Genomic DNA, 22899 nt, shown 5'->3' with positions numbered 1-22899 from the left:
CTGCCAAGCATTTCTCTTGGCATTTTATACTGTGGATCTGAATTCCTAGCCCAGTACTTTTCCCACAGTATTTTAGTTGCAAGCTGGCGTTGCTGGTCCTGTTCCTGGGTTAGGGACTATCTAGTTATTGCAGGGCATTAGTAATCTTGGAGAGATGATAGTGGGACTTGGCAATCATTGCAGACCTAGAAAAGTCTTTTAAATTCAAGAAGCCCCTGAAGTAGAACTATGGCTGAACCAAACTTCTGTCTGAAGTCAGGATTTATGCACTGGTCCTGTCTGACCCATGTTGGCCACAAACCTACGGAAGGAATTTACCTCCTGCCTGATAGGGGGCATCAGTGGTATAAAAAAAGACCCCATTCCATGTGTAGTGGTGAGGCCTCAGTTGGTGTGAGCCATCAGTTTCCCAGAGAAGAGACAACGTCACCCCCATGGACTTAACTGGACTTGTCTTCCAGCCCTGATAGTCAGTCAGCTTTGTCTGGCGCCTGAGATCCTGAAAGTTCATGAAAATGAGCATCCGCAATGGCCAGGCAGCCTTCCCAAGCTGGTCTCTGCCTGTCTGCTTAGACTGTTTTGTTTTCCCTGCCAACAGGAAGTGAGGCTCTAACTAGATGGGCTCGTTTCCTCTTGTTATTGGGAGGGAAGGTTTGCTCTTTCTGCGGGGTTCCTGGCCTCCTGGTGCAGGAATTCCTCCTCTTCCCTACCCTATCCCTGCTTACTCATCTCTACCTCTCATGCCACAAACGATGTACACTCTTTACCACACTCATACCCCAATAGATGCTCATATCCCAAGTAAAAATCCTCTCACTTAGCCCCAGCCCTCATCCCTAACCCTTTACCCTTCACCACACCTTGACCTGTGCTACAGATTTCTTGCCTAAGATTTAAATGCCTGTTAAATGGAAGGTCCAGTCCTGATAGAATCAAGCCTTTCCTTCGTCTCCTTGCTATAACTCCTAACTTCTGTCAGTATTAAGCTACTAAACCCACTGAACAGCGGGATTTGTAATGACAGTTTCATCCTGGCCAATCATCACGGTGTTTTGAGATATTAGATGATGGGCAAGCCTTGAATAGTGTGTTGGTTCTGGCAGGAGGAAGTGATCTGATGTTGGTCTCCTAGCTTGGATATGTTGTCCCAGGATGGACCTCTCTGGGGATACACACAGAGAAAAGAGATTTCAGGAATCACTTGTGCTGAATTTTAACACAGGTAGCTCTCAGGAGACCTGATCACAGAGCTCCTGAGTTGTGGAAAAGGGAGTAGGATTTCCCCATGCTGAGATAACACTTCATCAGCCTTGCACACTCACACACACGCACACACGCACACACACCTGTGTACGCATGTCCATACAGGCCTGTTCTGTGTCTCATTCCTCCTGTCAGATGCTCTCTCCCCTTTCTGAGTGTCCTGCTCTAACTCACTTTTTTCCACTTTTTTTCTGTCTCTTTTTTCCCAAGTTGTGTTCTCATTTGTGCCCACATACTACTGTCAGCTCAGCCTCTTCTCCATCATCACATGAGCCATCCCTGCTTACCAGTCCAGACACAGATTCCTCAGCCTCCCTATCAATGCTTGGGCTGTCATACTCCAGCATCCTGTCTTGACCAGGATACTGGCCTGGGAGTCTGAATCTTAGTGTGTCAGGCAGTGCCAGCTCATGAGATATAACAGGGCTAATAAGCAGTTTCCCTTTTAAGTTTTATCCTTGAGAATGAGACTTTGCTTCTGTATGTTACCAAAAGACTATGTCCCTTCAACGAAATGCAGAAGAGAAATACAGGCATTAATAAATAATGGTAGACACTGAGCACCTTATATTTGTAGGAATAAATATTTTCATGGCACCATTCTGTATGTCTGCCATTGGTTAAAATACAACCTTTGGGACAAAAAAAGACATGATAATACTTCTGTCGTTAGATTATTTTTCTCCAGCAATGTGCACTTCTGAGAGTTGTGGGCTGTGTCTACCACAGATATTATATTTAATACCCCAGGTCTTGGAATAGGCCTTTCCTTTCTGCAGGACACATTCCAAAGGAGAAGATATAATTCTTGACAAATCTTGCTGCTGTTATCTTCAGGTATCTCTTAGTTTGCTTAGAGACGTTGAAGGCCTCTGACTGCACATCAAGACAGTGTACTTGCTTGTTTCTTTTCATCGACAAAGTTAGTGGAAGAAGAAAAAAGGCATGTCAGAGGGGACTTCACCATTTGGTCTGGTTTACCTGTGTGTGTGTGTGTGTGTGTGTGTGTGTGTGTGTGTGTGTGTGTGTGCGTGTGTGTGTGTGTGTGTGTGTGTGTGTGTGCCTAATGTGTTTGGCCACATCCAAGATCTGTGAGAGAGAAGAAAGCCCACGCCATGCTCAGTGTCATTACTGTATCCCTGTCGGTGTTCCAAGATATAATGGGATTGATTCGGCTGATTTATCTCGCATGCAGGCTACATTACCCAGACTCACACATGGGTCTGAGGAGCACAAGAGGAAGATACACGGCAGCAAGAGTGGGGCTAATAAAATTTACTCTCACTAACAAGGGATTGACCTAGCCATAATTCAGCCTGGCGAGCAGGGCCTCTGCTTCCCTCTGTCCACCAGCAAACATACAAACCTAATCACTGTGGCGTTCCTTACTTCAATTAAGTTCAAGTGGTGGCTGAGGCTGCTTGCCATAGATTCTGGGAGGGAGAGTTGGAACTGGGGGTGGATTGGCAAGTGTAGGAGATTTATCTGTCCTTGACAGGCAATGACTGTGTCCAATGTCTGCAGAAAAGGAGGATGGCTTTGTGATGGTTTCATTGATAATGTTTGTAAGATGAAGAAGCTTTGGGGTTGGAGATTTAGCTCAGTGGAAGAGCCCTTGTCTGGCGAGTGCAAGGCCCTGAGTTCAGTCCTTAGCTCTGGAAAAAAAAGATTAAGAAGGTTCCCCAGGATTTCTCAGAGGTCCAGTTTTGGCTACCAGGCTAGCCCCCAGGGTGGCTGTCACCTGTGAAGATCAGATTCACTTGGCAGGCTGGCCTATCACTCTGGCCTGTCCTTACCTTCCCTCATCATTAGGCCATGCCCTGGCTGCCTGTCAGAAGAAGGAAACTGGGGTTCTTGGCAGATGAGCTAATGAGGAGAAGGTCAGGGGTTCATCCTCCTGGATCCTGAGCTGATTCTTGACTGCACTGTTCAGCAATCCCTGTGGGCAGTGCACTGCTAACATTTGCTATCAGTTACAACATGGTCTGCAGGAAGTATGCCCTGGATTAATGCCCTTCGCACGGAATACAAACTCAAATTAATGGCTTTAGTTCCCTATTAGAAAGCTAGCTTGTTTCCATGATGAGTGACAGATTCCTTATATAGTTGGTGACATTGGGCCATAGTTGGTCTCAAAACATATAGAGGTTTCAATATGAGTATAAAAAAGCTTGGTTGCAGTCTGTAGTTTTCGTTGCTGTATAGGTACATTAATTAATTCCACAGATGTTTGCCTTAGAAGTTGCCCTATCCCATGATTGTCCTCTATTGTGATTTTTTTTTTTGTCAGTTGGGGCTTGAACTCAAAGCCTGAGCACTGTCCATGGGCTTTCTCAAGGCTAGTGCTCTACCACTTGAGCCACAGCACCACTTCCAGCTTTTTCTATGAATGTGACACTGAGGAATCGAACCCGGGTCTTTGTGCATGCTAGGCAAGCAGTCTAGCACTACGCCAAACTCCCGAGCCCTCTATTGTGGTTTTTAGTCCCCTCTTCTCTGTTTTGAACCTGGGAAGCAGCATTCTGGGAAAACTTGCCTGCAATTTGTTGGCTTGTTTTTCCCATTTGGAAACATTTCCACTAGTAACCTATTGTCTAACTAGGTTATTGTGGTGGTGGTTTGCTAGCTCTCCCTCCCTTCCCCCCCCCCACATTTTCTCTATAATCTCACTGAAAAAGACACAATACAGAGTCACTCTGAGACGTGTACTGATAACCAGGTGGAGAAGGCCACATTCCCACATTCTACTTCTCTCATGCTCCAGGCCAGTGTGCTGCTGGGGTCACCATTCACTTGAACACAATTCTCTGGCTTCTTTTCCAAAGTTCTACCCAATGGGTTAATCCCAGATCATCAAGAGAGGGTTAGAAATCATAAAAGAGCAAGGGACATCTATTCAGAATGGTAGACCAATCAGAGGGTTGAAGAGTTGGACTTTAAATTTATTTGTTATTATTGTTGTTACTGTTATTATTATTACTGTTATTTTATTTGTGCCTGTTCTAGGGCTTGATCTCTAGGGCTAGGTTTCATCACCTAGCTTTTTCGGTCAAGGCAAATACTCTTATCTCTTGAGCCACAGCTCTACTAATGGCTTCTTGGTAATTAATTGATGATAAAAGACTCATTGTCTTTTCTGCCTAAGCTGCTTTGAACTACACCCTGCAGTCTCAGCCTAATGAGTAGCTAAGAGTAGTGGCATGAGCCACTGGTACCCAGCTTTGATTGCTTTATTATTACAGAAATGATTGCCCAGGCACATGGGACTATTGATGAGGCCAAACCTAAGCCTCCTACCAAATTATCCATAAAAATGTTCCTTCTCTTGTTCCCTTAGGAACTTCTGTTCTTACCTCAATCCCTGAGGAAGTAGAGGCTTACATTGTGTAGCCCCTGATGCATTTATGAACAGAACATCTTATGGGTCAGTGGTCATCTTTGAGATATGACTCCCAATAAGTGGGTGATCATTATTTTTCTGTAACTACAGAGCTTTACAAGAGTCTGTATTTAGACATGAGCTATTACAGCATATCTGATCAATATCTCCTTTAAAAAATAAAATCCCAAATGCATACTTCACTGAATCCTGTTTCTAGCAGAGGCCTGCTATGGTCAGTTCTTGGGGTGTGTGTGTGTGTGTGTGTGTGTGTGTGTGTGTGTGTGTGTGTGTGTGTGTGTTGTGTGTGTGTGGTGTGTGTGTGTGTGTGTGTGTGTGTGTGTGTGTGTGTGTGTATGCATGTAGGTGTAATCAATGGGAAGTAATTTAGGGTTACTGAGCATGAAGAATCCAAAGATCTTTTCCTGTTCCCATCAGCAAAGCCCTCCATTGGCCAAGGGCCAAGGGCCTCTTCAGGAGGAGAGAGTTGATTTTGTCCTGGCTCTGAAAATGGGAGAACTCCTTTCCTGGACCATATCCTGATCTCACAGAGCCTGGAAGATGCCTCCTTTGAAGCTGCCTCCTAGCAATCCTGGAAGGAGCCTTTGCAGAAGAGCAGTTCTTTCATTCTGGACTGGGGTCTGGGGATCTGTTCTCTATGTTACTCCACTCTCATGGCCTTGGTTTCTCTCCCTACTTTGTAAAGTGTATGGTGTGATCTTGAATTATTTTCCCCCAGACATAGTATGCAGTGAAAATGAAAGAACCCTGTACCCTAACAGAACAGGGAGTTGAGCCCAAATCTCCCTTTTCTCACCTGACCTGCCTCTCCTACCTTTTCAGGGAAACTTTGTCTCTGCCTTTACACAATGGACAGTCCTGGTCTCAGTTCTCCTTGAGGCATGTAACTGAAGTTCTAAGTAGACAGCTTGCTAGTTATGGTCATTGCTGAGGTCTGTCTCCTCAAGTAGGAAGGGGACCATTTGGGGAGCAATAACTGAGACATTCATTTTTATATTCCCAAGGAGGCCTCCCCTAAGTGCTTGCTCCTTCATAATCACTCTGAAAGTAATCAGTGAACAATCAATATCATCATCTTCATTTAGTGTTTCAGTCTTCTGCACTAAAGGCAAGGAGTTTCTGTGGGTTGATGAACCCAAACTTTGATGAAGAAAAAAAAATGTCACTAGAGACCTGTATTAACCCATACTAGTAAGGCCAGAGACCCCTCATGGCTTCTTCCCGGTTTAATAGACAGGAGAAATGTACCACAAGTTTGAGCTGCTTAGAACTTCATGTGTGAGACTAGACAGTATTTTTCTTCCATGAAGGACCAGATGTATAAAGGATTCTTCTCTTTGCTGACCACAGGATCTGCCCACCAAGCCCACCACTCACTTTGTGAGCAGCCAAGAAAGTCCACCTATAGTTGGAGCAGTGAATCATGTCTTTGCACTCCACAGATTCACCTGGCCTGCCATTTTGGACCAGTATGGGATATTTGTAAACAGTGTATGCCCAGGGTGAGGGGCAGTCAGTGGCTGTGGAAAAGACTGTGTCCCGAAGCTCAGCTAATTGGCCCACAGGGGGATGATGTTACTGACCTGTACCTCGTTAACACTGTCTTTGGCCTAGAGCTCTGGCCTAGTTCTGACCTTTCCATAATAAGGGCTTAATGGTACTTCTACAAAGGTGGAATAATGGAGGGCTAGGGCTGAAACAGCTCCGTGTGGCAGGAGAAAAGCCATGAAGGATAGAACAGGGGCTAAGACAGATGGGGGTAAGAGGTAACTTCAAGATCACGTACCAATGCTATCTTATCTTCAAGATGTTGGCATTGCTGGTAAGATGATGGCTGCATCCTTATGAGCTTGTCATTGAGGCCCAGAACTGGGGGTGATGGCTCAGGAGCACCACGGGTGCTCCTCAGTCTCCCGGGCCTTCCTCCCTCATGCAGCATTTTTCAGGGCATCTCCACACACAGATTGCAAGACACCTTTGGGCTCTCTGGGTGGCCTCTTTGCAGTTCTTCCCTGAGTTTGGGGACACTACTGGAGAAAGGACACTGCCAGCATTTACAATCCTCTTTCCATGGAGATGATAGAGCTTTTCAGACTGCCAGTCTCTGCAGAGTGGGAGCAATTTCCCTGTAATTGGTAAAGTAACCGTAACTGCTCTGTCATTTGTATGTAGCGACACGTAATTGCACAGTAACCTTTGCCGCTGTGCACGAGGGAAGCACGGTAAGCTATTAGATTGTAATTCGGATTGTCAGCTCCGGCTCCCCATGCCACCTTACTAGGGCTGTTGCTGCTCAACAGACCATTGGGAGGCTGCCACAGAACCTCTCCGGCACCCAGGTCCAGCTAAGGTCCTGCCCTCTAGTACCTCATTCAGCTAGGAAGGGATAAAAGCCCGGATAGAGAGCCTCAGAACAGTGGCTGAGATGATAATGTGGATACCCAGGCCCCACTCAGGTGTCATGATGGAGAGAGTGGATCTTCATGAGGTGCTACATTGGCTATTTATCTTGGCTAGTCTAGCCTCATGATAACACCTGTGAGGAAGATGCCATAGATTTTCTTAATAATGCTGAGACTCACAGAAATCAGCTGACTTGTCAACATGCCCATTGCATTTACTATGTGCTAAATGCATTAATCTCCACAGCACTGGAAGTGCGTGCTGTTGTTACAATTGCTACATGAGAATTTAATTGACTTACCCAAGGTCACAAGGCATTACGTGGCAGAGGATGGGATTCCAACCTAATTCCATACTGTTAAACACTGTAAAGCCCAGGCTTTTATTTAATATTGATCCATCAATCTATCCATCCATCCGTCCATCCATCCATCCATCCATCCATCCATCCATGCATACATTGAACATGTGTCCTAACTAACTATGATCCTACGATAAAGGTACAAAGAGACAAAGGAGGCCCATCATCCTTGAACTTATAGTTCCTGAAGTGCATTTCTCATCTTAATTTACAACACACATCTCATAAGAATTATGGGAGTGATGGACTAAGAATACCATCTTCCCTAACTAGAGAGGGAGAGGACACATAGGAGCATAGACCTCCCTGGAGAATGCTCCTAGGTCTACTGATGGTGTTCCTCAAGTGGGTACCACATAACTTCCTTTGTAATAGATCTGCCCTTCACTTGTAAGCATGGAGTTTCCCTGTAATCAATAAGTGTCCTAATGGCAGCTGTAATTCTCTTATGGGTGTTTGTGGAGTATCTGCTGAGGAGTGGCAAGGCTAGCCTCCTGATTACAGCTGAGACTCACCCTGGGTCCTCTGCCTATGGCTCTAATCTCTCTGTTAATGGGACCCAAGGGAAGACCAGACCAAGGTCAGAGCAGCTTCTCTCCATCTCCATTGCCCAGGGTATTCAGGAATTCACATCAGCCTTTACCTCCTGAAAGCTTTCACCAATTAGTCTGGAAGCCCAGCATTTGCTATCTTTCTGCTTCTTAGTCTGAAGGCCCTGAGGGGGGCCGTCCTGATCCTTTCCTGTGCTGTAATTATCCCATAGCTGCTGCTCACAAGATAGGCTAGGGCCACTTCTCTGCAGCTACTCTAGGCTGGATTTCTACTAGAACATAGCCATGAAATGCCCTTTACTGTTGAAGTATGTCCAGGTCACAGATTCCTTTACTCAGTCCTCCCAGACAGTATTGTCTTGTTGGAGGCAAGGAAAGTGTGGCTCAGACAATTGTAGGAGCAAGTTGTATATCGTATATCTTGTGAAGCACCTAAGTAACCCAATTCTGTAGATTTTCCCTCCCCCCACTTCTGTTTCACTGAAAAATCCATCACTCATCATTCCAGCTTTGAGGAAACAGAGCAAGGTTATTTCCCACAACAGCTAGGAGACCTCTGTGGCCACACAGACTTGAGCTGTTATTGGTCAAAGGCCTTCATCACAGCTTTATCACTTGGAGCCCACTCAGAGGGAGAAACTGAGCTATAGAGAAGGCTGGACATGTAGGTGTCACTGTCCTGGATGACACTTCCGAGCTCTCTTAGGGCACAGGTGGGGAATCTGAGCCCCTGTCTTCTGACCAAACCTATCAGGGAGCCAAATGAACTGAAGAAGGAAAGAGCCCCCCGTGAGTTTCAAGGCTGAGTGGCCCTCACTTCCCTGATGGAAACATTCTTCCCTTAAGTCCCTTGCAATGTGACACACCACAGCAGAAAGGACTCAGAGATCCCTGACTTTCTAACTCTAAACAGTTATGGTTTGGTGATGAAGTTATCCAAATGTATGCTCCATATTTATATATGGCCTTGAGTTGCTTGTTTTATCTAGCCAAGGTGAAGAATTGTGATCGGTGACCTGACTGCTCAGAAATACAATCCTGGGGATCAAGCAAAGTTAAAAAACATCCCTCATTAGATTGATGAGGAGTGTATGGAAGTAGCAGAGATGCAGGGGAGCTATAAACCATGAACTATCTCTTTCCATGCTCAGTGTCCCTTTATAAAGAGTTGATACTCATTTGACCTAATTGATTTGGAAAATAGATCTGTACGGACAAAATACAAGGTTTGCTGGTGGCAGAGGTTCTCTAGCACAGTTCTCTCAGGCAAGCCTGAGAACATTAGGGATGGTGGTTGCCTGTGAACGCGATACAGCCATAGTTAAGGATAGTGATGATCTCAAACCAGTAGGAATATACTGGGAACACTGGTAGGTTGCTATGGGACAGATAGCGTCTTCCTTTAACCTTGAGGCTTCCCTTTCCTTCGTTTACTGTCTTTTATCCACCTCTTTTCCCGTCCGCTACCTATCTCCTTTGCCATTTCCTCAGTAGAAGAATGATGTAAATCATGCTAGACCTTGAACGCTTTATTCTGAGTTTGTATCTTATGTTTTTCTTGTGTGTGTGATATGCCTGGTATTGATCTCAGGGCTTTGCACTTGCTAAATAGGTACTCTACTTCTTGTGTTGCATCCTCAGGCCTTTTAAAGATAATTTTAAGATAAAATTTTTAATTTTTAAGATAAAATATCTACATATTTTGCCTGGGGCCAGACTGCCTGGACAGTGATCCTTCTACTTATGCTTCTTTTGTAGCTAAGGAATGACAGGAACACGCCACTGTATCTGACTTTTTTCCTGAGCTACCCTCTAACCTTTATCCTTCCACTCTGCCTCCTGAGTAGCTGGGATTATAGAAATGAACCATGAAATCCAGACATGGTTGTGGTGATGTAAGAGAGTTGTATTTGGTCTAGGATGTTGGACTAGATGAGGCTAGATCTTGTCAAAAGTGTGGGGCAAGCATCACAAACATCAGGCTTACCCATGGTCCCTCTGTCATGTCTGTCTACTGTCAACATGGAAGAAGAAAAGAGACCTTGGAGAGCTTTAGATACTCCCCACATTGTTCTTCCTGAAGTAGATGATTCTTGCCTGTTCCCCTTCTAATATGGAAAAGAGGAGCCCCAGACCCTGGACAACTGAGTTGGCCAGAGCTACAGGGCTCTCTTGGAAAAAACCTACTTGCTGTTCTCTCCACAGCTCTTACTTTGGCTGGATTGAAGCTTTTTTTATTTTTAAAAAGTGACATCTTGTGTTTTATTTTCATTCCTTTCTCTGAAAGGCCCAAAGACTTTTACAGGCATGAGCTCAAGAGGCTTTATAGTAGTCCATCAAAAGGCAGGGTTTGTTTCCTTCATCTTTATAGAGTGGAAAATAAAAGCACTGGAAGACAGAGTAACTCTTACGAAGCCACACAGTGCTTTCAAGAAAGACTGGAAGACCAAATAAGTTTCCAGCACCTCACAGAGATCTGAGCCAAACCCTGAGGATAGCTAGGGGCTTCTAAGCTGTCATTTGGAGTTATTTACACTTCCTGCAACAACACAATCCACAAGGACCTGGCTGTTGTATGGGGGTCCCTCTGATTCATAGAGAGGCCTGGTATGAAAAAAGAGGGAGCTTGAGTAGAATCACTGTAGCTCTTCCTTCCTGAAACCTGACTCCTAAGATTTTACTACCTGGACTTAAGAAAGAACTGTGTCAATATGTTTCATAGCATAGCTCAAGAGTCCTTGTTTTCCCTTTTGTTTAAAGAAATGGCTAGCAGGGCTGAGATGTAGCTCAGTGGCAAAGTGCTTGCTTAGCAAGGGCAATGTCTTGGATTCAATCCCCAGTACCCCCCCTCCCCCCCCCAAAAAGAAAAAAAGACAAAGATGGAAAGAAAGAAAAGAAATAGCTAGCAGTTGTTCTTCTCAAAAAATGGTTTGTAGACAGTTGTTTTGGAAAAGGCTCGGGTTAAACTTATTTCTTTAAAAAAACCACCTTTCCATTCTGATGTCTTGGACAGCCTTGGGCTATTTTCTATGAGTTTGTTCAAGGAGTCAATTTATGTGGAGAATCTTCAAGGAGATTGAATTCCATAGCAACAGTTTTGTGGAATGCTGGTAGAGGGGTGACATGGTCTTGGCTGCCTCTCCTTGCTGTGTTTAAGAGATAGGGACCCTCAGAGTAAATTGATGATGACTCACCTGTGATCTGATGTGAATAAGCATGAATTTTGCTTCTTCCTTGCCTTGTTCCCCGGCTGATCCCCTTTTATGCACCTCTACTGCAATCTTGTTTTTCCCACATTAATAGGTTTAATCTTTATTTTACATATTTGAGTCTTCACAGCAAGTCTCTTCCACAGCAAGTTTGTAGTTCCCTTGATGCCAGAGCCTACTGCTTATCTAGAGTCCATGTTTATCTAGAGTCCAGGCACCAAAATGGTGCCTGAAAGTCTTGGCAATATGGCAAATAGACCAAGGAGACCATAGTATCTGTGCTTTTGCACCATCCTTCAATGGCCTGCCTAGGTGATTAGACAGATTGTCTCAGTTGCTCTGCAGCTGAGGTTTTCATGTAAGAAAGAAGAATTGGTACCAGATGATCCACTGCTAGAGATTCTTCTGCTTTGGAGTCCCCTGAATTCACACTTCTGCTATTTCTCCTTATTAACTTTTCCCGTTCTGTTTCATTTCAGCTCCTAACGATTGATGATAACTTCTGTGGTCTGGATATGAATGCTCCTCTGGGAGTGTCCGAGATGGTACGTGGCATTCCTGTCTTCACGGAGGACAGGGACCGTATGACTTCAGTCATTGCATATGTCTACAAGAACCACTCTCTGGCCTTCGTGGGCACCAAAAGTGGCAAGCTGAAGAAGGTAGGGATAAAGTACAGTTATGACTTATGATGATTGTGAAGACAGTCTGTTCCCTCAGGGATAGAATCTGTTTGGTTAGTTTCTGATTATCACATGTCTGATAGACTGGTTACAAAAAAAAATGGAGTTAAGAGATTACATTGCTGCTGAGATCATGACCATGTGTTGTATGTCTGTCTTTGTACCAAACTATTTGTGGGAATCAGACCGGGTGAATGAATGAGTGGATTCATTCTCATCTGGGGCTAGTGTGTACATATGTGGTATGAGCCCAGGACTGTCTGAATGAATGTTGCACTCTTCAACTTGTGCTTGTGACCTGATATAAGGGCTTTATTAGGTTGGAGAGGTGGGCTAGGGAGAGGGATGTGCCTGCTTATACCTCTTCTCTGTAATATGTCCATCTGGAGTCTATTCAGAAAAAAAGATGGAAGAAGGCACAGCCCTATTAGAGGTAGTAATGGGACTCTTACTACCTGTTAGTTGGTAGTAAGAGACAACTTATAGGATGAAGAAATATCAAATGTGGATGCTATGGGTCCCCAGATGAAGTGACTCCTAAGATGAAGTGAAGTCCATAAGGACTTTCCTCCAGAGCTTGTTGGTTCCTGAGACACTGGGCAATCTTGGCCCATTGGTGTTGACAGACACAACTGAGCATTTTAGACTGTTCACTTGCTAAGGCTTCTACTCTCAGCAAGCTGGAGCAGGCCTAGTATGCTCTCCTCAACGGAGTTCAAAGTCTTGCTGAAACTGTAGTTCATAGGCCAGTTTTCTGTTGGCTGATATTTGCTCTCCAGTACTTTCCTTGGGAAATTTTGGTGATTCCATATGAAGGTTTCTGATTTGTTTTAGCCTCCCTTGAAAGTCTCTGGACATTGTACGTTTCAGATTATGTGAAGAACACTGTCTCTTGAAGACTGAGGTTTGATCCCGACTTTTTGTTTGTTGTATTTCTGGACATTAGCTCCGGGTTGCAAATCTAGAAGGCTTTGTGTCTGTCCTGCCATCCTACCATGAAACAGCCTGGAAAACGTTTGTTTCTCTAAACTTGGTATCTTCATGGCATAGATTATCTGGAATGTGACCATGTGCAATGCAAGAGACAAGGGGAAGAATGAGTAAGAATGGGGCATGTGTGTACAGAGAAACTATATGAGTAATATATGGAAAATAAATAATATTTCCCACCAGGGCACTATGGTACTGTATGAGGAGTGCATGTGCTGTACGTTCAGTATCAACAAGGAAGTGAGGGAATGTCCTCATTTTAATATACGGCTTGTGTCACAACTAAAGGATAATTTATCCATTGTCTACATATCTTCAAGAATTATATTTGCTAGGTCCCTGCCCTTTCTTCGAAGAACATAGTAAATATAATTGAACCTTATCAAGCTGCCTGCTCTGGGTGATTTTTACTAGAGATGCTTAGAGAAGATGTTACAGGCGTGGGTGTACTGTCCCCACATAGCTCCTGTGTCTGGTTGTTGTCATCTTTCTAGTAGTCACTTCCAGTCAAATGCCTATTGCCTCTCATCCCTTTCCTCCTCCTCAGTTTCTGGCACCCAGCTTCCCCTGGGCTAGGAAATCAGATAGCCAAATTTGTGGAAATTTTGTCCAGACAAGTATATAAGCTTTCTAGCAGGCAGGCACTCATGGACTTTTTTTTTTTAGCTGCTCAGATGGCTCTATTTTTTCTTCTTTCTATTATTGAATGCTTTCAGTTTGCTAGAAAAGTGAGTGCTAAATCCCAAAGGCAATACTATAGTTTGGGCCTTGAATGTTCCCCAAAGGCCCAATTTGTTCAAAGTACTCTGTGTATATGTGTGGAAATATCACAAGGAATTCTCTTTTTCTATCAATGTATTTGAACTCACAAATAAAATAAATAATAAATTAAAAATAAGAGTAAATACAAAAAAAGGATTTTTTTTATTAGAAATTAAAGGGATTGGTCCTTAGGGTGGCAGTGCTGGAAGGTAGTGTGACCTTTTGGAGATGGAAACTGTTAGGGAGCCCTGAGGTCACTGAGGACCATGACCTTGAAGTTGATTAAGGGACCCAGTTCCCTTTCTTTTCTCTTTGCTCCCTGGCTCATGAAGTAAATGGTTTTGTTCTACAACATGCTCCTGCTACAAGCCTGTGATGATGGGGCCAAGAAATCTTACACTGGAATCTTCAAAACTGTGAGCCAAAACAGTCTCTTTTTATAAGTTAATTATCTCAGATATGTATTTAGTGATGAGAAGCATTATTTTTTAATTTTTTTTGCCAGTCCTGGGCACCGTCCTTGGGCTTTCTCAAGGCTAGAGCTCTACCACTTGAGCCACAGCACCATTTCTGGCTTTTTTTCTATGTATGTAATACTGAGGAATCGAACCTGGGTCTTCGTGCATGCTAGGCAAGCACTCTACCACTAGGCCAAACTTCCAGCCTGCACTATTTTTAAAATTTGTTTTATTTCATTGTAAAGGTGCTGTACAGTTACAGTTACATAACCAATGAGTACATTTCTTGTTGATTACTGACTGTTACTTCTTCTCTCATTTTCTCTCACTTCCAAGTCCTCCCTCCAAGTTGTAAAATTAATTTCCAACACTCACAAGAGAAACACTATTGCCAGTAAGTAATAGGCAAGGCTCATGGGTGAAGGTTTTAACCCTTCTCCAGTGAGCCCTTTCTTTGTGTAATAGAAAAGAATGTCCCCATTGAATGAAAGTCCAGTAACTTCCATTGCTCTACAAGGTCCGTACTACCAAATTTCCTATCTGCTGCCAGTGGGTCATGCACTTGCTGCAAAGTATGTAGATTATAGTTTACTGTTTTTCAGTGTCTGAGCCGATTGGAATATGATGTCCATGAAATGAACACTGAGCATTCAGAACATATAACAATAGTTATTGGGGAAAAATACACATTTCCTGGCAGCTACACTGTAAGCCTGAGACAGCCATCTTGCAAATGTGTGCTGTTGGTCCCACGCTGGACTGAGACAGATGGTAGCTAAACTCTCAACATAGAAGCTGGTCTCCTTACAGGAAGGTCAGGAGCACATACCTCTCGGATGCCCCCCAAAACCTGGGCAAACAAAGGCTCAGAAACAACCAGCCTGGGGCAAGCAGAGCAAATCCAGGCAGATGCCACTAGTTAGAATCATGCAACTGTAGGTTTGGGGCTTTCTAAGCCCAGAAGCTGACTTGTATTTCCCTTCTTTTCTTGTCATGGGTTTCGATAAGAATGGCTCCATTTTGGCCACATGGGACCTTATATCTAATTTCCAGAGCAGTGGTGGGGCCAGTGAGGCATAAACACTTGAAAGCTGAGAGCAGAGGGGTCATGTGGAGAGGAATGAGCCGTCTGTCCTCCTGTGGAGTACCATGCCATTGAGGCAGCCAAACTTTCTGCTCCATAGCTCAGAGTGGCAGCAACTTAATAGTTTTGCTCAAGCCTAGCGTCCACTTCTGCAAGATCAGCACAGTTGGCCCTGGGCTGGGGGTGGAGGGGAGGAGGGGTGGGGAACGGTCCAAGTTGAAAAAGGAAGGCGGGGCTGCCATGTCTGTTGTTTGAAATAATAAAAAGCCAAAGTGGCCTGGTTTATTTATTTATTTTTTCTAAACAATAGAATTTCCCACGGCCCATCTATCACTCACTGGGAGCCACACCCCTTTCCTTGTTAAATTAAAAAAAAATCTTGCTTTTCCAAGAGATTATCAGACTGCCACCACCTTTTGGGCACAGGCCCGACTAAAGCAAACTGGAGGCTGCAGGAGGACTTTGCAACAAGTCTTGTGAGCAATTGAGCCCAGGGTGTGAGAATAATGGAAATCACACAGTAGCCGTAATTACAGAGTTGGCTTCTCCGAGCCCTGTAATAATCTCCAGTGTGTCTCAAGGGCCTTTCAGAGTTCTTGTCAGCAAGACAAGAAACTGGAAGTAGGAAAGGTGGGTGGGAAGGGGCTTGGGAGTTTGCTGAGAGGAAGGAGTTGGCTGGGTATTTTAGGGGTCCAGGAGCTAGACTGTAGCTATCCATAGGCTACCTTCAAAATTACTGACTTTTTATTTTGTTTGAAAGGTATGGGTCCCAATTATTTGCAACCTTGCCTTTGATGACCATAATTTCCCTCCTTGAGTGCACACATCACATGAGGCAAGGGGAAAGGAGGTGAAGTAAATGCCAATTTGGATGTCTTTTGTGTGTTTTCTGATATAGGATGTGTGTGTGTGTGTGTGTGTGTGTGTGTGTGTGTGTGTGTGTGTGTGTGTGTGTGTTTGAAGCTAGCCTGATCAAGAAAGTTTGTGAGACTCTTACCCCCAATTAACCAGCAAAAAAAAAAAACTGGGAATGAAGCTGTAACTCAAGTGGTAGAGTGCTAGCTAGCCTGAGCAAAAACAAACAAACAAAAAAACTAAAAAACTAAAGGACAGCACTCAGGCTCTGAGTTCAAGCCTCAGTACTCATACCCATAAACACAAAATCTGGTATAGGAATGTCATCAGGAAGAAGTACCCGGAAACTTAGAATACTCCACTGACTGCTAAAATTTCAACTACAATTGAAAAATGTAAGGCAAACACCATTTTGACTTGTGTAAGTCTGTATAAATCTAAAAACCTTTCACCCTTGCTGGGCAATAGGATCAGTGTTGTTTTTGAAGGACATGAGCTTTTTTTCTTAACTATTTCTGATGAAATCCTCTGTCTCTTTCTCTCTGTTTCTCTGACTCTGTCTTCTCTGTTTTTCTGACTCTGTCTTCTCTGTCTGTCTGTCTGTCTATCTGTCTGTGTTTCTCTGTCTGTGTTTCTCTCCCTCTTTCTTCCTTTCTGCCCCTTTATATTCTGTCACTAAGTGATCATATTTTATGGTGGCTGCCCAGCAACAAATTACTGCCTGACATTTGTGGGAGAGACTAATGTTCAACTTCCACTTGAGGTGTGATTGCTCCTCTTTTTTGTGCTTGCATCATTCCTGGGTAGTTTTTTTTTCTTCCAAGTTAAACTATTTGTTTGGACATCAAGTTAAACTATTTGTTTGGACTATAATCGTAGCTATTCCAAAGGCTGAGATCTGAGGACCGTATTTGAAGTCAGCCCATGCAGAAAAAGTCTGTGTGATTTCTATCTCCCAATTAACCACCAAAAAGCTGGAAGTGGAAGTCAATTTTGAGCAAAAAAAAAACCAAAAAAAAAACAAAACAAACCACCACCACCAACAACAAAAACAACAAAAATGCTCAGGAGCAGCATCTAGCCCCAAAGTTAAAAGATAGGCAAAAAAAGAAAATGAAACAAACAGAAGCCACCTAAAAACTATTTGTACCAAAGGGATGAATGCTTCTGGCTATTCTTGTTCTGAGCCTGCAGACACATACCCATCTGGTTGTGAGTATTCTATGCCATAGCAGCCTTTTGGGATGGGCACCGGGCCAACATTATCAGCAGAGTGCATGTAGAGATTTCTTTAACTATCCTAATATTTTCCTAATATTTTTCTGGAATCTATTTTGAAATCAGTTTGTTTGTGTTCCCTAGGCCCTCAATCTAAGCATAGAAGGGGACCTACATGGAAGTTCTTGCACTCAGGGCATAGACTTTGTTCTTTAGTTGTTTTGCTCAAGGCGTGTGTTCTACCTCTTAAGCCACAGCTCCACTTCTGACTTTTTGGTTGCTAATCCATCACGCTGTCTTTGAATGGCAATCCTCAGATCTTAGCCTCCTGAGTAGGTAGGATTACAGGTGTGGCATTAGGTACCTGTCTTAAGCTCTGAAGAGATCAGGAAATCTCAGAGGCATGCAATGTGGGGATTTCCCATTGACTGGGATCCTGTACTGTGGGCAGACACAAGACTTCTATATTTTGGAGTCAGTTATACTATATATTTTTCATACCTGAGCTGTTTTAAGTTTGCAACAGAAAGGAAGAAATGTGTGGAAGAATCTTTGTGGACTTGTTTCCCCACAGAGAAAGGAACAGGGAGATTGTTTTGGTGATTGTTGTTGCTATGATATTTTGTATTTTGCAACCTGGGCTTCTCCAAGTATTAAAGCTACATACATTTTAACCTCTGCTCCATGTACATGAAAGGGAAACTGAGTCTCAGATGCTCTAGACAGAATAGCCACAGAATCAGAGAGGCAGAGAGGCCATTCTGTTATTAGTCTGACCAGCCTTGGAATTCTGAGGCTGGCCTTTTGAGCTAATTTTACTTCATTCCATCCTGTCCACGCTCAATCTCTTTTGCTATGTTTTAAGTTGATGTTCTGTTTTGTAGTTAGGGAGAGAAATCTGGCATGCTATTGTTCTCTTCAACATGTTTTATTTTCTCATACACCATGAAGCCCTCACTCAACCATTCATTTAACATAAATGGTTCTCCGTTGGCCTTATGTCCTGACCCTATACAGTTTCCCATGACACTGCCTTCCCTGTATATTGCTGAGGAATCACAGGTGGTCACTTGAGGCTCACTTGAGTAAGGCTGGAAGGTGACCTGGCCTGGGATCTCTGCCACAGCGCTTCTTAAGGCTGCTCAATGTGAATGGCTGTGTTTGTGCTCCTCTCCTGGCCTCCTCTAGAAACCCAGGTCACAATCCCCAGCCAACAGCACTCAGAAGCACTCGTCATTCTCCCTCCCCAGTGATCATTGCTAATGCGCATGATTTAAGGAGATCGTTTGGAGTGAGTTTTGCCAATTCAAGATTTATTGATACACGTGCCATTTTTTAAACTCATATGTGTGTGTATATATACATTCATGTAGAAAGATCCTGTTCATAAATTAAAATGCAAAGACGTTCAAATTGAAGAGAGTGCTGCTGAAATACCCCAAATCATAGAGCACATTTAGTCAGCTGATACACAAATGTCAGACACGCCAGAGGAATTTATCCAGTGACACATGCAATTGAAGTAAAATATTATGCTTTACAAGAACATATCATTAGAATGAAAACTAGCAGCATATCAGGAGTCTGGCCATGTAACCAAGACAACAAAGATGGGAGAGGATGAGAAAGAGACAGTGCTTAGACGAAAAGGCAGAAGGCCTGGAGACAGAAATCCCCCAGTAATAAATGACCCCTTGTGCTAGGCCTCTCCCTGCAAGACTTCAGATGGAAGGATGGTAGGATCTAGAAGGCTCTTCTGAGGATAGAACTGATGGAGGGATTCACTACTAGAAATCAATACAACTTCTTGGCCACATTGATAGGGAGGTGGTGGTGGCTGATTTATAGCCTATTGGTTGATGCTCTGATTAGGTAGGGTGCTCTAATCAGAAGGGGACTCTTCTGAGCATCCCTGTTGTTCTCAAGGGATTTCTGTGAATGTGGCTTTTAGGCTTGTTTCTTGGTGGTGTCATACATTTCCCCCCCCAGGAACTTTCGTTTCTTCCAGAAACATCTGTGGTGACTCCCTAAAGCTCTGTCAGGTCTCTCATAGTGACAACTTAACCTCTCCTCTCCCCACCACCAAATGACATGGATGTATGGTTATATATTGTGGTGTAACAAAATACTCCTAAATCCAAGGGCTCAGGATAACATTTGTTACCATACAGCTTCTGAGAGTCAAGAACCTGGGCTCCTCTGGCTTAGGGTGTTGAGAAGAGTTATAGTCATCTTAAGGTTCAAAGCCAGATGGCTTCACATGGCAATCCTTTCCATCTTAGCCACCCTGGCTAAACTGCTGGGATTACAAGCGGGAATCTCCAGTGCTGGTTCTAATGATGTTTATTCAAGCAGCATAGGCTTAGATCCTGGGAGGACGTAAACTTACACCTGAACTTGGTCTTAAGTGCCATCTGCTAGGTGAAGCTGGTGTGTGGTGAAGATTATGGACCCTTTGTCCCCAGGGTGGCTAACAACATAGATGTGGATGGGGCTGTTGGTACTGATTGCTTCCTTTCAGCTGGGCCCTGGGCTTCTTTGACTAATGGGAAGACAGGCTACCAGCTACTGGGCAGGGCCATAAATTCATGGAGGGACAACAGGATATGTCAAAATAATTCTTTTCTAGAATTAGTAGTAGCTTTCTAATGTACCCATTTTCTCAATTTGGGTTTGAATTACTTAGTCACATTTTGATTGTCCAGAAATTCTAGAATTCTAGGAAAGTTTCAGCATTTGTAGGTCAGCTGTGTGTGTGTGTGTGTGTGTGTGTGTGTGTATAAAACAATCCTAGGGCTTGAACTCATGGCCTGGGTCCTATACCTGAGCTTCTTTTGCTCAAAGCTAGAGCTCTACCACTTGAGCTGCAGCTCCACTTCTGGCTTTTTAGGGCTACTTAATTGAAGATGAGTCTCACAGACTTTGCTGCTCTGGTTAGTTTCAAATTGTGATCCTCAGATCTCAACCTTATGAGTAGCTAAGATTTCAGGCATGAGGAACTGGTGCCTTGTGAGACTGGTTTTTTTTCTAGGAAGAATACACTTATTTTGTTCATGTGGAAAACGTATTTCATCAATATAGATGAACATCAACCTTCAAACCAGAAATATGTCCTTTATATCTCCTGTAATATGCCCTATATTTCTGGGTTTTAAAAGCTCATAGTTATTTCTTCCATAATGACAAATGCTAGAACATATATGTCCCAGAGTTAAGATGTGGCTGATTCCATGTCACTGACCCCAGATATTATGTCAGACTAGTAGTCTCTTAAATCAATTCTCTCGCAGCTTGTTTTCTTGTGATTTACTTTTTCTCCCCAAATTGAAGCCAGAATTGTTCATGTTCTTCCATTAGTCAGGCTCTGGAGGTTTGCATCTCCCTAAATTTAGTTTTCTTGAAAGTAAAGGCACTTTTCTACACAGAGGCAATGATTAGATTGTGTGCAGCAGATGTCTCTTAGATAATTAAATTATTCAAATTTATTGAATCATTTCTTTTACCTACAATTAAATAGCGCCTCTCAAATTAATTTTTCCAATGTAATTTAACTTCCAAAGATTCCTTTGTTCCCCTTCAACCCATAATGTTGACCATGAATTGCAAAATTTCACTGGGGACCCAGGCAGGAAGTTGCACTTTTGTGTTTGTTTCTTGTAGACCAGATCCCCAACACTGGCTGTGGTTCAAGACCAGGTTGTGAGCCTCCATACCAGGCTTTCCCATTTGCTCTCTTTTCTCTGGAAATGACATGCAGATTTGGAGTTCTAAGTCAAGGAAGCCATCCTGTAGATTAGCTGAAAAATACAGATTTTAAATTCAGTTCCTGGATTGCCAGGTTTTTAGCCAACGTGTCTTAAGTCTGGATTATGTGGATGATGATGACAGGAAGCACAGAGCAGCTGGAATGGACACGGCGATTTATCTGCTCACAACTGTTCACACATGGCCCTTCCTGTTCTCATTCATAAGCATGCACATATACCTTATGTGTGTGGATCCAGACCTTCATTCACCTAGCAAAGCCAACCACCCATGCATGCACACATGCGCAGTTAGGAGTAGATGGAGACTTTTTTTTTCTGCAACTCAAGTCTGGGGCTGATGTCCCTGCTCTCTACTCTTTACAAAGAGCCACTAACAACCTTCTGTGCTATCTGGGAAATTAGCAGCACACCCTCTCGGCACACCCTCTAGCCAGTTTCCTTCTGATTTGCCCACTTTGGCCTTGAGATGATGACAGAGCACAGCTATTTAGCTGTCAAATGCTCTGACAATTGCCCAGATAGACAGCCATCAGACTGGTCTCTTCCTCCTGCATATGGGGTGGTAATGGGTCTTCCAGTTGCTTTTTAAAGTGCTTCTTGCATCTGGCTTTAATTTTAATGCCTTTTGCTTGCTGACCTTGCTTCCCAGCAGCCAGCCTAAGTGTGATTCCCATAATTAGCTTAGTGATAATTTAATCTCTCTGCTTTAAATTTGATTGTTTTGGAGGGACTTGGGACTGGGGATCTGGCAAAGGGTCCTTTGCTCCTTTCTGACCTTTGCTTTTGAATGAACTCTTTCTCTGCCTGGGGGCAGAGATAGAAGGAAATGCTTGGGTTGCTGGTGGGGGGTGGGGAATGGGGATCACTAAAAAAGAGGACCATGGCTCATGGATAGATTCTAGGCAGGAAGCTGAAATGAACTCATTTTCTTTCCCTCTCTTGTTCTCTATGTTTAGAGAGCTCTTTTTCTTTATCTTCATTTCCATGCAAAAATACAAAGGCATAGAGGTGTGAAGACAGCGAACTATAAAATAGGAAAACAATCTATTTCTCCAGGGGTCTTAGCAACCATCCTTTCAAGCCCAAGAAAGATGAGGAGTGAATGGCATCACCGAGTTCCACCCTACTGCCTCCTCTGCCAGCTCTACGCACTCAGTCATCTTCATGCCCATGAATCCACCTAGATCTGCCTGTGGAACCAGTCACTCAGGCAGTCCTGATTGGCACAGGGAGAGTTGGAGCTGAAAGCCAGGAAATCACAACTTTGTTTCAGGCTATGCATCTGATTTTGGACAAATTAAACATCTTCATGTATGGCCCCTGCATATCAGTTCTGTGTCAATCGAGGGCCATAGGACAGCACATTTACAGAGCATTCTTTGATATACCAGGAGGAGATGAAGACGATAGTGAGGATCTATTTGATTTTGTTTTTCTCAATATACTTCTAAGGAGATTCTTCAAACTCTATGAACAGCCATGTGAACCCTGGCTGAGTTGGAAAGCAGAAGGCAGGAGATTTTCCCTAAGGGAAAATCTTATGCTCCAAATAGATGCCCTAACCAGCCCTTGTGGGATTGAATTGTGTGTGTGTGTGTGTGTGTGTGTGTGTGTGTGTGTGTGTTCGTATGTACATGCGCATGTCTTCTCATGAGAACTCATGGGAAGAGCTTCAGGGAGACCAGTAAGAAAGATAGTTAATCATTCAGCAGAACCACCCTTTGCCCCTTGCTGGGCCCCTCCTGCAGCGATCTGCTGTGACTGGGGTGAATGGCCTGTGAGAGCCAGCAGGGCCAGACAGGTGCTGTGCTGAGACCCTTGGGCTCTCTCCTACCACCTCCTTCTTATAGCCTGGAAACAAGGTCTTTGATTTATGAGCTAACTTTTAATTAAAA

At 43.7% G+C, this 22899-nt stretch overlaps 1 protein-coding gene across 1 annotated transcript in view; it reads left to right on the top strand.

Annotated features, from left to right (window-relative positions):
- The window catches only part of Plxna4 (plexin A4), a 338047-nt gene that overhangs the window by 5738 nt on the left and 309410 nt on the right, over nucleotides 1-22899 (top strand). Inside the window, exon 2 of the mRNA XM_090333317.1 lies at nucleotides 11667-11849. Coding sequence (XP_090189443.1) covers nucleotides 11667-11849 — 183 coding nt within the window. The remainder of the gene's footprint in view (nucleotides 1-11666; nucleotides 11850-22899) is intronic.

The sequence above is a fragment of the Megascapheus bottae genome, chromosome 5 (assembly GCF_031878675.1).
Source record: "Megascapheus bottae isolate mThoBot1 chromosome 5, mThoBot2.hap1, whole genome shotgun sequence".
NCBI classification, from domain to species: domain Eukaryota; kingdom Metazoa; phylum Chordata; class Mammalia; order Rodentia; family Geomyidae; genus Megascapheus; species Megascapheus bottae.
Note: the sequence above shows the minus strand (reverse complement) of the source record. Positions and strands in the feature narration are given on the sequence as shown.